This window comes from Pagrus pagrus, assembly GCF_965226575.1.
Source record: "Pagrus pagrus genome assembly, chromosome: 7".
In the NCBI taxonomy this organism is placed as follows: Eukaryota; Metazoa; Chordata; class Actinopteri; order Spariformes; family Sparidae; genus Pagrus; species Pagrus pagrus.
Window position 1 is genome coordinate 13,053,608 of NC_140191.1, and position 14,844 is coordinate 13,068,451.

The following is a 14,844-nucleotide window of genomic DNA, read 5'->3' on the forward strand; positions in this document are numbered from 1 at the left end:
AACACAGGCTCCTCCTTCACCCTTACTTAATGTCATTAACAGGTGGCTGTCAAAAATAGACCCTCACACTGTCACAGATATAAACATGTTTTTTAATAAGGGCTGCTCATGTGAGCGGACCACCCTGCTCATTGACTTAGGATTTCAAACATGTGTGGAGTATGAACAGGGTGCTGTAGAGCTTGAGTTGCAGGTGCAATCCAACAGCAGTGCAAACACGCATACATTTAATCAACAACTGTGTGAACCAACCAGGCTGCGGCCCCCTCCCTTGTTACACTCACTTTCCATAACCCTTATGTACCTCCCTCCCACCCCCCTTTCCCTCTCTCTCTTACTCTGCCATCACTACTCTCCCCCCCTCTATTGAGTTTCAGGCGTCTCTCAGTCCTGAACTGAACGACACACACCAAACAGGTCAGACTTATACTTCTTTTCACTCAAAGTGCTTTAGCTGGTTGTTGCTTTCTTGTCACACAGGTGGTCGTGGCTGGACTTTTTGGTGAAATGGTAGAGAAAGTTCCTCATTCCTCACAACACAAAATGCACCAGTGTGTACAAGCTTATCATCGGCTCAACTGCTACAGAGCTGAAGTCAGTGCATCATAGTTTTTGTTGCATTATCAACCTGAAACACATGCATGTAAACACTGCTTAGGATAATCTTGTGGTACAAAGTGAGCATTTGTCTGTGTTATCCCTCCAGTAGAGTAGCGTGGCTTGCTCTGACCCCTCTGATCATCCTGTGGTTAATATGGATGTAATGTGATCGAGGTTTGTAATTCTATGACCACTAACATGGCTGTCAGCAGCTGCAGTCATCATATTCTTTATTACAGTTAATGTTGCAAGACTATTCTAATGCACGGGTGTTATTCCAAACCTTTGGTTCATTAGAGACATGCATACATTTGCTTTTTATTAGCTCTTAATTATATATTATAGCCCTTTACAAGGTTTGCTGTAACTTAAAACATTTCATCTTCTAACAAAATAAATAGTATATTGTTATATCAAAAAGTTTCTTGTTTTAATGTGATACGTTTGTCCGAAAAAATCTCGTTATAACAAAAAGAATAAACATTTTACATTATGACGTCAAACTGATCTCTTTTCTTTTTCTGGCATGGCAGCAATACACATCCATATTGTTATGTTATGTTATGTTATGTTGTATTGTTTTGTGTTGTGTTGTGTAATGTTACGTTATGTTAGCTTATGTTGTTATGTTATTTTATATTATTTTATTTCATGTTATGTTATGTTGTGTTTTGTTATTTTATGTTGTGTTGTGCTGTTGTGTTATGCTAGCTTACTTTATTATGTAATGTTATGTTATGTTGTGTTGAGTTGTGTTAGGTTAGGTTACGGTTATTTCATCTTATGTTAGGGTTATGTTATGTTATGTTATGTTATTTTATGTTATTTTGTGTTGTTATGTTATTTTATGTTGTTATGTTGCTTTATGTTGTTGTTATTCTATGTTATGTTATGTTATGTTGTGTTAAGTTAGGTTAGGTTATTTCATCTTATGTTATGTTATTTTGTGTTGTTATGTTATTTTATGTTATGTTGCTTTATGTTGTTGTTATTCCATCTGATGTTATGTTGTGTTAGGTTGCAACATAACAACAACATAAAACAACCTAGCACAACATAACATAAGATGGAATAACAACAACATAAAGCAACATAACATAAAATAACATAACAACACAAAATAACATAACATAACCCAAACATAAGATGAAATAACCTAACTGTTGTTGTTATGTTGCTTTTTGTTGTAATGTTATTTTGTTATTTTATGATGTGTAATGTTATTTTATGTTATGTTGTGTTGTTTTATTTTGTTGTTACTCAATGTTATATTATGTCATGATATGTTATGTTGTATTGTGTTGTTGTGTTATTTAATGTTATGTTATGTTTTTATGTTACTTTATTTTATGTTATGTTATGTTATGTAGTTTCATGTTATGTTATGTTATGTTGTGTTGTGTTATGTTATGTCATGTCATGTTATGTTATGTTATGTTATGTTATGTTATGTTGTGTTGTTATTTTATGTTATGTTATCTTGTTTTATGTTGTTGTTATTCTATGTTATGTTGTGTTATTTTTACGTTGCTTTTTGTTGTTGTTATTTTAGTTATTTTACGTTGTTATTTTATGTTACATTATTTTATGTTGTTATGTTATTTTATGTTAAGTTTTGTTCTGTTCTGCTCTATTCTGTCATTTTTGTACACATTTGTATTGTCCAAATTGATAACTCCAAGCAAGGCATAATTAAAATGTAATTTACTTGTCTTACAATATTGTATAAAATAAGTTTAATTTACTATACCATGAACCATTTGTAAACGACTGTTATTAGAAGGTGTTACCCCAAAGTTGTGATGCATGCAAGTAATGATATTTATATACTGCAAAACTCTTAATTTACTCTTTAGATTTATATACAGCCAAATATTGTACACAAAGGACTTGCACAAGGACTTGCACTGGGTTCATGTGGTGCGGTGCCTATATAAAACCTCTGATGCTGTAAGCACAAAGCTCTAAATTAAGTGATCCACAACTGCTGGTGCTGCCTTCCCTAACTTGCCAGGCCTCTTGCCTCCACTATGTGACCTGTTGGACTGCACTGCAGAGTTAATTACTGCAGCCCTCTCTCTGTCAGAGGGTTCAGGCATGAATTATCACCTCTCATGCACCCTGAGCAGAGCAGCGACACCGTTGTACCCCGTCACTCACGTTGTTTATACTGCTGGCTCACAGTTTGTAACAGAAACGACTCTATAAGCCTGGATCCACCTACACTGTATATACAACAAACCCAAACATATACATGTATGCAAAAAGGTGCTCATAGCTGCAGATTCCAAGTGTTTGCCGGTACACGTAATGCAGGATGGGAGGTATTTGTGGCAACCCATTATCCCCTCAGATCAAAAGGGATCTGAGTCTAAGCCCCAGAGAGTGTACCTGCTCGGAAAAGAGCTCTGTTGTCAACTCCTCTGGGAAAATATAAGATGGGTGGTCCGGTCTGGCGCTGTGGTGTTATCTCTCACCTTGACCCCGCACCAACCGACTCCACCAGCTCATCCAGCCCAATTGTTTCTTCATCTGAAGCAGAGTCTGCCTTTCAGGGAAGCGCCATATGGCTTATCTATTGTTGGCTGAGAGCATGTCATATGGCTTTTAGGGAGGGATAACTGTAGATGCTGATAAAGCTGTTGGAAATTAAATATTACGCTGGTGATGAAAGGATTTTGCTCTTGTGAAGCATATGCTGGCTGCTCTTTCATCTTTCTGTTTCATCTCTCTATTTCACAGGACTGGACAGAAAACAGACACCGGCTCTCCTGGTCCTTGCCTCCGTCTCCTCCCATTTTATCATTTCCTTACTTCATCCGCCCCCTACTTCATTCATTTCGCTTTCTGTCTAATTTCATTCTTCAACCCACTTATTTTTACTTGATCCTTTGTTCACTCTGACTGCTTTTGCTCAGTTGACTCATCCATCACAGGATAGCTGATAGCTGTGTCTCCTTTTCTTTAACATACTGTTTTAAAACTTCCAAGCCCTCCTTACCCCCGCCACATTTTCCTCTCACCAAACCTTCCTTCAATCTCTTCCTCTATTATTTGCTCCTCTGATCTTTAACCAAATCGCCCTACACTTCCTCCTGGTCTTCCTCGGGCCTGGCCAGTTGTGATCAGCATGTGGTCCAACTTCTTTGTACAGCAGGATGAGGATGGTCGCATTGGGGTGGCAGGAGCTGGACAACCTGGAGGTTTGGGGGGGATCAAAGGTGTAAGGGGACAGAGGAGGACTCACAAGATGAGTGACAGCCAGGAAGGGAAGATCAAGCTGGCCTTCTTTGTTTCTATCATTGGCGTGACCCTGACGGTGTTGGGCATGGGGACAGAGTTTTGGGTGGAGCTGGCCCAACCAAAGAGTTTCAGTGGCAACCAGACCTGCCAGATGGCCCATTATGGTCTGTGGAAGGGCTGCATCCGCACCCTATGGGTGGCTGACATAGACCCAGAGAGGACAAGCTGCGGCCCTGCTGAACTACCTGGAGGTGAGACCTCTGGTTGGCATGTGTCTGTGTGGCTGTGTGAGTTTGTCTGTCTGTCTGTCTGTTCTCTGTGCTGTCTAGGAGGTGAGCAGGTGAGGTTTCCGCAGGGCATGTGTCTGTTTTGTTTCTCTGACTGTCTGCTCGTGTCTGCCTCTCTGTAAACTGAATTGCCCGGCCATGCAAGTGTACCTCGAGGCGGCCTCCGCGCTGCAGAACGTGCCTCAGTATTAAAGTGATTTAATAGAAAAGGGTCAAAAGATGCGTCTGAGAGGTTGCACGTTGCTGATATCATTGAGGAAAAAAACGTGTACACTTAATCGCAACGATTTTTCTTTGCCATCACCACTGATGTGAAAACAGAGGGAGCAGGCATAACTAATATGATGTATGCCCTCTGGGAATATGCTTACATCTGTAGGTCTTTCATGTGAGCCCATAAGGGACTGAGGAACGCTGTGCCAACACTTCATTTTAATAAAAATAATGTTCCTCCCACTGACAATCCTCAGATTTCTGAGCAACATATTTGGGATTTTAAATTTTTTTCCTATAAATGAGTATATCCACTGTAACCTTGCGAAAGGATTGAGAGAGGATATTTGTGTATGTGAAGCTGCCTGCATGCATATGTATCTAGGTCATCCTACAGATAATGTGCAAATTGAATCATTAAAGAAATACGATGCTCAGAAACAGAGCCCGACCACAGTAACGCTGTTATTGTAACGACACAAAGCAGCGTGCAGGCACATGTAGAACTATACAATAAAATCTCTGTGTGCAACATTGTCAGTGAAATGAAGCATTAATTTCAAGTTTCTCCCTTCGCTGGCTGCCTAATCATCTCCTGTTGTACACACAGTGCAGGCAGGTGATGATGAGGGGCAGACCACAGGTTTATCGTGCAGACGAACGTCCATGTTTAGAGTTGTGACAGCGCCTCTCGCAAAAGCACTTTATTCAACTTGACCATGGTTAGGTTCTCCAGAGTGCGTCCATTATCTGCACAATGACCTATTTCTGTCTGAAAAGCGAGAGAGAGGCAGGTATTGGAAGACGTGAGATAGAGATAGGCAAGGCTTTAGAAGGGAGTCGCTGCCTATCTCAGGGAATCTGCTGAGACAGAGCCGAGCTCTGAGGAGAAAATCTCCTCTCCCAGCAGAGATACACGCGGATCACACATATACATAAATACTACTCGCATACATCAAATTGAGTGATGGGTCACAACATTGTTTTACCATCCAGCCATCAAGGGCTAATTCATCTTACCCGTCAAAATGTCCTCCATCTCTGGCTGCTCCCAGCGAGCAGATATATTATATATCTATGCCTCCGAGATGGTCTGTTTGTGTGTGAGAGCAGCCAGTATGCTTCTGACAATCTTTCTCACTCGTCCTAACACTGTTGGCCCACGCCGCCTGTCGCAGATGGCCGTAGGCTTGTCATGTTTGGACGAAAACAACTGTTTTTGCCATCTCTGCTTCTCCGTTTCACATCCCTGTTTGCATGCCTCTGGCTCCTGTCCCGAGCAAAAGTGCGGCCCCGCCGATTTCCATGCCCGTCATCTCAAGACCAGCCATCCATCTTTTCGCTGCCTGCTGGAGAGGAACATGACAGCTCAATAATTATAGCCTCAGCAGGGGCAAGCGAGAGCAAAAACCAGTTGACTGTGATAGCATAATGTGTTAAAAGAATCAGTAGGCTGATAAATGGTGTGTCGGCTTCAATAAGAAATGTTTGCAAATGCGCTCAGACACAAACATATTTGTGTGTGAAGGAAATGTGTGAGTGTGTGTGCGAGCATGTGGTCATCTTGGACCACAAAATATTCAGTGGGTGAAAGCCATCACTATGCGCTTGTGAAGCCAAGTGGAATCTGACTACTTCACAGTTTTTGTCTAAATATAGAGAGGGGGAAACGAGGATGAGGGACAGACAGGGACTGAGGGAGAGTGTATGTCTAATGCAGTATTAACCAACCCCTCTGTGTTTCCTCCCCCTCTTGACATCTCCTGCTCCCCTCACCTCCTTCTCCATCTGTGGCTCCCCTCTCTCTTCCCTTTCACTCACCACCCCTCCATCTGCCCCCCTCCAACTCCCTCCTCCTCCTCTTCCCCAGCTATCTCATCCTCTGAGCTGCATATTTCCTGCATCCCCCCCTTGATCATTTGCTCACTTCCCCTCACTCCTTCTTCTTCTGCAGCCACGCCTCTTCGTTTCTCTCCTCCATCTGCCCCTTTCTCCCCATCTACCTCTCTTCCTTCTCCCCTCTGCCATCCACCCTCAGTGTTTTGCTGTCTCTCACCCTTTCTGGCGGCACCATATGTGCGATGCTGGGCAGTGTGTGTGTGTGTGTGGAGCGGTGTGCGTCTCTGGGTTTTCCAGCTAATGCTCGACTCTTGGATATAAATAGGAATAATGCCTGGAAGGACAGGGTGCATGGATGCATAGGAGGCACATAACAGAAGACCAGCAGCCAGTGTGTGTGTGTGTGTGTGTGTGTGTGTGTGTGTGTGTGTGTGTGGGCACATGTCTCATCTTGTCGTATGATCTTTTTCCTCTAACCACAGAATCCAACTGCACCTACTTCAAATTCTTCACCTCTGGGGAGAATGCAGTCATATTCAAGAAGACAACCAACAAAAGTGAGACGTTAAACATTTCCCCCTGCAATTTTCACTATACATACAGTCACACACTACAGCCACTATCAATAAAGATGTTCACTGGGGTGTTCAGAGGACCATGCTGGTGTTTTTTTTTTTTGCATGTTTCAGCCCATTAACTTTTGCTGCCACCCATTTTCCAAAGCGAATCATAAGCTATCAGACTGATTAATGTGTTTACCTTACTGTCCAGGCAGCGGCTGGTTTCAGTGCATATTGAAGCTCAGCTGGCTGAGACTTGATGCTTACATCGCAGTAAGCGTGAAATCAACTTTCTGAAGTTGATTTCATGCTGAAAACTTCCTTGAAGGACATACAATATTTAAGAGCTGTGAGAGGGAAGTGTGATCACAAGGTGAAGCACCCATGGTTGTGAGCACATACGCAGTGGGAATACTGTTTGTAGGCGTGCTATTAGCGCACCTGCCTGTTTAGCGATGTTGGTTTGTTGGTCAGGCCTCCGCTTTGGTCCTACATGAAATATCTCAAAGACGATCGGATAGATTGTCGAGAAGTTTTGCTTCATTTTACAGGTCAGCAGATTTCCTGGTTAGTAGGAGGTTATTACCAGAATAATTACCTCAAAATCTATAAAAATTCCCCCACAGGATTTGATGATAATATTCTGCTATTTTCCAACAAGCAGTTAATAAATAGTTGTTAATTTCTTTAATATATTTCCAAGAACCTTCCAACTGTTTTCTGCTTAACTTCTGCTGATCATGCCAGTTTAGTTTAGTTTCTGTTTAACACCCCCCTCACCAGGCCACTGAATTGAAGAGAGTCTTGTAGCTTAATTTCCAACTAGTTTCCACCTAACTTCCCCTCAGCAGGCCAATAAATTGAGGTGAGCTGTTGCAGCTTAATTTCCAACTAGTTTACCGCTAACATCTGCTGATTGTGCCAACTTTACCTCCAAGTAGTTTCTGTCTAACTTCTGCAGGTCAGTAAACTGATGTAAAGGGAAGTTAGACAAAAACTTGATGACATGATCAGCAAAAGTTGGAAGTTTCCAGGAAATGTATCAAATAAATATATTTTTTATATATTTATTTATTAACTGCTTGTTGGAAATCAACAGAATATTATTATTAAATTATTTTATGGTAATTTTCAATACATTTTGAGGTAATTATTTGGAGGTAATTTCAAAGAAATGTTAAATATGTAATCATGTGCTTTATGATGTACAATGACTTTTGTAATCCCCTGCCTTTCCTGTTGTGCCTCCATGAAGTTGGCACTGAAATGTCTCTTAACAATTTGATAGATTGCCATTAAATTTCCGTCAGAATGAAAAGTTATCACTTTGATATTTCATACAGCGTCACCATCAGGTCAACATTTTCTTTTATTCAATCAGTTTATGACCAGAAACCTGCAAAATGTATGATGTTACCATTTATGCATTTAGTGCTCAATAACTCATGTTATCATGCTAACACGCTAAACTAAGATAATGCACAATCTAATCTTTATACCTGTTAAACATCAACATGTTATCTTTATCATTGTGAGCATGTTAGCTTGTTTGCCACACAGAGCGGCTCTGTACTAACACAAAACATAACTTTGCCAAACCATAAAGTGTTCAACGTGATGATTTATTCATGTAAAGCAGGTTTGTATTCTCTGCAGATTCATCCTACAGTCTTACCGGCACACTTACATGAATGGCTACCATGGATGATAGGAAAAATGCATCTCTCTGAAACTGTGCTGCTGGGCAAGAACCAAAGTGCTGAAAGTCTTTTTATGTTGCTTTTTCGACGGGATTGATCTCGCCTCATTTTTGGCTTTGTCTCCCTCTCACGTTCCTAAAGCCTGTATCTGCTGTGTTTTAATTGATAAAATAATAATATCTGTGTGATGGGTTGTCAAAAAACACAAAACTGGCACGGGCTCTTTTTAGGTTGCACCTGTTCAGTTATTCAATGCCAAAATAAAGGTTTTTTTTCAATAGAGCCAGTTTGGGAAGTGGTACAATTCACACCATGGTTGTATTTTCACGTTTCTGAACTCAAGTATAATCGACTCAAAGCCCGGTGGAATTAAACAATGTCTGATTCTACTACGCGACCAGTTTCCACAGAGCATTTCACAGTGTTTTTGCCATATTTCCTGTAGATTTCTCGCTGTATAAAGTTACTAATTCTTCACTCCCTTTTCTCTTTTAACTTATTCCTCTCTCCTTCACAGATCTGAATATTGCATCAGCTGTCTTGGCCCTTCTGAGTCTGACCATGATGGTGATGGGCTCCATCTGTATCGCCATGGCCCTCAGCAAAGGAGTGCAGTTCTTTCTCAAACCAGCCTCCTTCTGTTTCATCCTATCAGGTGGGACCTCACTGCCGCGTCACCTGTTTACATTCAAGATGGCAAGACGACGTGATAACGTGATTTTATTCTCACCTCTCTGCAGGTGTACTGGTCCTTCTCTCTGTGCTAATATTCCACCAGTCGGTGCTGGCCTTGCTGTCCAGTGACCACTCCATACCTTTACACCATGAGCTGTCCTGGTCCGTGGCCTGCGTGGGCTCAGCGGGGGCCCTTCTTATTCTCGGAGGTTCCCTCTTCATCATCCTCTCCCTTCCTTTCAGCCCCTGGCAGAAATGCTTGCCTCACAAGAATAGCGCCACCTAGCACTTAAATGCTTAATGATGCACACAGTGTTCTTGATGTCTTGTTTGAGAGCAAGTGGAAAAGTCGTTTTCCTGAGAGTTGTGACATTGCTTGCTCTTGGAAGTCATAGGTCTTAATAAATGTCCGAAGAGAAGGCAGTAATACATTAGTTAGGCCTCCAGAGCTTTTGTTTTAGCGTTTTTAGTAGAAAATAGATGAAGGAGCAACCGGGCTACCGCTGACTGTTCAATTTTTTAGCTCTGTGTTATGTTTACTTAAACCTGCGGCGTGGAACTAAGCTGTAAACGATACAACCTGATTATTTTCCGTCTCGACGTAAATGCATATGTTTTTCTACTTACCAAAGGTGGTGACTTCTAAGGTGAACTGGTCTAATCTCTCAGTTGACCTTATCGTCAGGACAGGGTGCTGTTTAAACATGGGCCAGAAGAGATCAAATATCCGACGAGGAAGAGGAATGCATGAGGCGACATCACTTATGACACACAGCTGTTCCAATTAAACACCAGATCCATTAACCTCATACCATGTAAACAGTTGACCCGAAATACTGTCCATGTAAACAGAAGTGCTGCTGGTTGACATAAAATGCATTGCACCCAGTGTGCCAGCAAAGGAAAGCAACCACAACTCCACATTTTAAAAGACAGAGATCTAAAAGTCCCCGACTGCAGGTTTAACAAAGTGTCACAAATAGGCTTGTTAGCCTGCATATAGTTAGACTACATACATCTAGTCTTTCTGATAGCATCAGGAAGGTAAATACAAACTTTTAAATGCTCAGACACTTTTGTAATTTAAAACTTTTTGTCGTCTGTTTAATATGGAAGCTCATTTCTGCCAAGAAAAAACAACAAAACATGAAATGTAAGCAACAAGTTGTTCAAATGAAACTGTGAACATACGTCCGTTTGGGAGACTTGAAGCTCAACGTTAGACATAAAACAAAATTCTGAAAATGTGAGTCAAACGTTCGACTTATTAATTATCAACAAGCAGAAATGAGCTACCATTGATTAAAATTCCAAAAGCAGTATCACCACCAGAGTAGCAACAAATACTATGTTTTTGATAATGCTAACGATCAGTATAGACCATTTTCACACGGCGGCCATTTTCCTCTGACATCACTCTCATGATAGTAAGCTCAAATGCTCAGATAACATTACGCTGCTGTGTTCGAAGTCATATAAATGTAGGAAATCTTATATATATTGTTATAACATCACTGCTTCTGACAGATCAGCAACTGAAAAGATGATTAATCATGAAAATATGGAGGGACGTCGGCCATATGTCAAGATAAAACAACATATTTGATAAGTCGTTAGCTAACATTAGCATTCAACCAACTTTATCAGCTGATTACGTTTCACTTCGAAGTTTAAATATTTGGGTTCAAGATGTGTGTCGATGTTTTAGAATTAGTTTACACCTTTTCTATCATATCGTGTAACGTGAAAGAAACGTACAGTTAGCTCGGAAGTGGCTGAATGCTAACATTAGCTAATGGGTCATCAAAATATGTTGTTTTACCTTGAAATATGTTCCTCTGGATTTTCACTGTCCGATGTGTTTTGATTTGCTGATCATTAAACGTGGCTGTGGAGTGATAAAAAAATCGTCGGATTCAATATGTTTAAAAGATCATATGTTGTTTCATGTACGACATATAAGCTTCCCACGCTGAGCAAGATGTCGGAGGAAAATGGCCGCCGTGTGAATATGGTCCTATCTGCTACATGTTGCCTTATGAATAGAGTCAATAAGTATCATTAATATTGTAGCCTATGAGGCTTTAGTTGTTATTATTTATTACTTACATGTTTTACAACTATTGAGTGAGGGCTGCTTCAGTTTACCAGATGAATGTATGTTGAATGAAATAAACTGCGTGAAGCCTTTAAAATACCATTTTGTATATCAGAGAATTGTATGGACTCACTTTATAAGCTCATTTGTACATAAACTGAATGAATGTGTTTATATTGTATGAATGGTCATTGTTTGTAGTTTAGTCTCCAAACACTTTATTTGCAATATGTATGCAGTAAAAATATGTTTGTCACAGGATACTCACTTTATCTCTTTACCAGGAAGTGCTCATTTCTACTCACGTGTAAAGTTTGTGGCACCAGTTTTGCTTACCATTAAAGGGATTTGACATAAAATAACGGCCTCCCTTTTGTTTGCTGACATGACACCCTGTCTCCTCTCAAAGTTGACATTCACCCATTTTCACCCTGTCACAGTGTGACTCCTAACCCCTCTGCCAAACATCCCCCTCCCCCCTGAACCGGCTCCTCTATAATTAGGCCAGAGCTCATCGTAATGCATTTCACTGCAGAGGTTGGGAAACCTTATCCTTGAATTTCAACTATGTACCCCGCGGCCTATCCTCGTACCTCTGTGCCCTCTGCTCTGCTTCTCCACCCCTGACCTGAGTGCGTCACTTTCCCTGCTGTCTCCAGGGGAGCCTGGAGGTCACCACTCCTCCACCCCTCCGCCTCCTCCTCCCTCTGTCCGCAGAGGGAACTAACTGTTCAGATCAGAGATGTCCCAATAACTACTCTAACACCGGGCCCACTGGGAAGTGAGTGGCATCCAGGCAGTCACACATATACTCACCTGCACACACACACTCTTACACACAGGCACAGGCTTTTAACTCTGGGTGGACAGAAACTGAATCCACATGACACACTATCCTGGTTGTATATATAGCTGTTAATAGTCCTACTGAGACAGTGTGACACACCGGCCACGAGCTGCATGTTTGGAAATGGGCCTCCAAGAATTCTGTAGATTGAAGGTGGTCTCAACTTTATAATCGATATATTGACCAAAATATAAATGGCCATATATTTTCAGCTGTTTCACCCTAAGCTGTAATAAGGACGGTGCCTGTGTAGTAGACTAAATGAGTTTGCTTTGGCTTCCTCTCCTCCTTGAATCTCTCATCGCAGCATCACTGTGACTGTAACAAGACTGCAGTAGGTATGATAATAGCAGGAGAAGGCTCCCAGATAACTAATCCTCAGGGTTCAGGAGCATCGCAAAGAATCTCATGCTTCTTGTCAAGGATGTGACACTGCCTCACTCTGCCATAAGTATCATCTCTCGTCGCTGAAGAGCTTGATCCCTCCCTGGAAGTTTTCCCGCATTCATCCCTCTGAGGTCAAGAAAGACCTGCCCAGTGGGCCTGAAGGGACCAGAACAGACCTTCAGAGTAATTTTTAATTATTCATGAAAAATCATGCATGAGGTACCAGATGGCAAAAAAAATGATGAGCTCAGGTAGGGCAGTGGTCACAAAAAAGTCTCCTGAATAAACTTTCAGTTGCGTTTCTCATTATCCTATTTGGCAAATACCGCCCATCTGCCGCTATCCATATATTTGCAAATATAACGAGCCTCAGGTCTGACAAGGAAGGTCGAAGTCTTTTTAGGATCACAGCACAAGCAAAGATTAGCTGAGTGACCCTGAGCTTGAGTTACTACTAAAAGCGATGTTTGCTCACTAATGATGAACGATACTTTACACACAAAAGATACGATCAGTTTATAATATAAATTGTATTTTTATATAGAGCAGGTAAAACTGTCTCCACCTGGTCCAGCTACAACATTAAAATTCTGCCTAGATGTAAGTTAATGCATCAATAATAAAGTATCATTTATAATGTAACACTGACAGGGGCCATTCTTCATACTGAATACTTACTTTTGATACTTTATCAGTAAATTTAAGTATATTTTGTTGCTAATCCTTTTGTACTTTTACTTTAAGCTCTCCTCCGGACATCTTTTAAAACAAATACAAATATTCAGCTTTGAATATGAACGATGATTCATGCCTGAAACAGTTTTTACCATTTTGGAGGTTTTAAGTTTCTGTATAAAATTTGTTTAAGGGGGCAATATGTGAGAATTTTAGTTGAAAACATTCAAAAATGAACTAAAATAACCAACTTGTGGTTAATATAATTAGCAGTTTTGACATTTTATCATATTGTATTGCAGAGACATCTACTGAAATTAGTATGCTAAGCAGCTAGCCCTGAACGTCCCAATCCAAAGCACCAGTATTAGTGGTGTAAAGCATTCCCCTGGTCCCACAGCTCACAGTCTGAACCACTAGCTGCGCGGCTAACTGAGCTAACTAACTAAGGAAAGCTACAGTTAGTAGCAGTTAGTGGTTACATATTGCACCTTTAAGAGGCATATGAGACCAGGATAGCCAATCAGAGAGATCAAAAATGGGTAGATACACGCATTAAATCATATTCAAGGTAAGAACATATAAACTCCCTCCGTCAGCAGATGGATGTGAAAACAGCACATACTGTCCATCATCAGCACAGTGAAGGTGAAACAACTCTACTGTCAAGAGTTATCTTATCATCCAGCAGTTACAGAACAACATCATCATTCATGTGAAGTCATATCTTTCTGGCCACCTGATGAGTCCCGTATTCACTCTTGTTTTAGCTCTATTTTGGTCTCTGCTGGGTCTTTCACTGCTAAATGCCACCGTCTTCACCAGCTAATCGCTAACTGTGTCTCTCTGCAGTTTGGTGCTGAGCAGATAGAGTACAGTTGGTTTTTCAGAGCTTCTTCACTGAAGACAGGCACCTGCTGAGGCTGACAGCGTCGCCATGAGTGGGCCGGACAGCTAAACAATAAGCTGAAGGGAGCAGAAGATTCAAGTGATAATGTTCATTTTTATGAGTGCCACCTTCTCACGTTGTCATTAGATATATATAGAAAAACATAGATTATAGCTGCTTAAAGTAAAAGATCTGAATACTTACACACTGTTCTGAAAGGGGAACTCCTGTATTTTTAAACCTGGGCCCTATATTTATATATTTTGGTGTGTAAATGATTCAAACTTACCAAAAATGTTGGAATCGGTCCTGTAGATCGCCTCAGCTGGCGGCTGCAACATGGCTGCAATGTAATCCTTTGGGGCAACTCCAACCGTCAAAGTTACGTCCACTAAAAGTGCTGGTTTTGCTCCTGACAGGCTGAGGTTGTTATTCGAAGTGTCACGATTCCAGTGACTTTGAAGATAAATTCTCGCTGGCAGGTCCTCGAGGTAAACTCCAAACTCCGATCTGACTCACATGTCCACCGTCGTCTCCCTGCAACAACTAACCTTTCACGAGATTTCAGAAGGAGACTTCCTGAGCGAGACTCGACAGTCATAGTTGCCCCAAAGGATTACATTGCAGCTGCCGGCTAAGGCGATCTATAATCTGTAATTATGAATCATTTACAGACCAAACATGTCAATATCGGGCCCAGGTTTAAAACCCCACAGTTTAAAAAAATTTCCTTTTCAGAGATACTCAAACACAGATGCATGCTCACTTCGTGTTTCAGAAGAGACGCCGCTCTCCTCGGCAAAAAAGAAACAAAAGACAGCAGTCTGTGAA

At 41.1% G+C, this 14,844-nt stretch overlaps 1 protein-coding gene across 1 annotated transcript; it reads left to right on the plus strand.

The window, feature by feature from the left end:
* The first annotated feature begins 326 nt into the window (after positions 1-326).
* cacng6b (calcium channel, voltage-dependent, gamma subunit 6b) lies at positions 327-11,568 on the plus strand. Its single transcript, XM_084358037.1, has 5 exons — positions 327-417; positions 3,343-4,094; positions 6,665-6,739; positions 8,960-9,097; positions 9,183-11,568. Exons 2-5 carry the CDS (start codon positions 3,731-3,733, stop codon positions 9,401-9,403), a joined length of 798 nt encoding a protein of 265 aa, XP_084214163.1. The 5' UTR covers positions 327-417; positions 3,343-3,730; the 3' UTR covers positions 9,404-11,568.
* Positions 11,569-14,844: the final 3,276 nt, after the last annotated feature.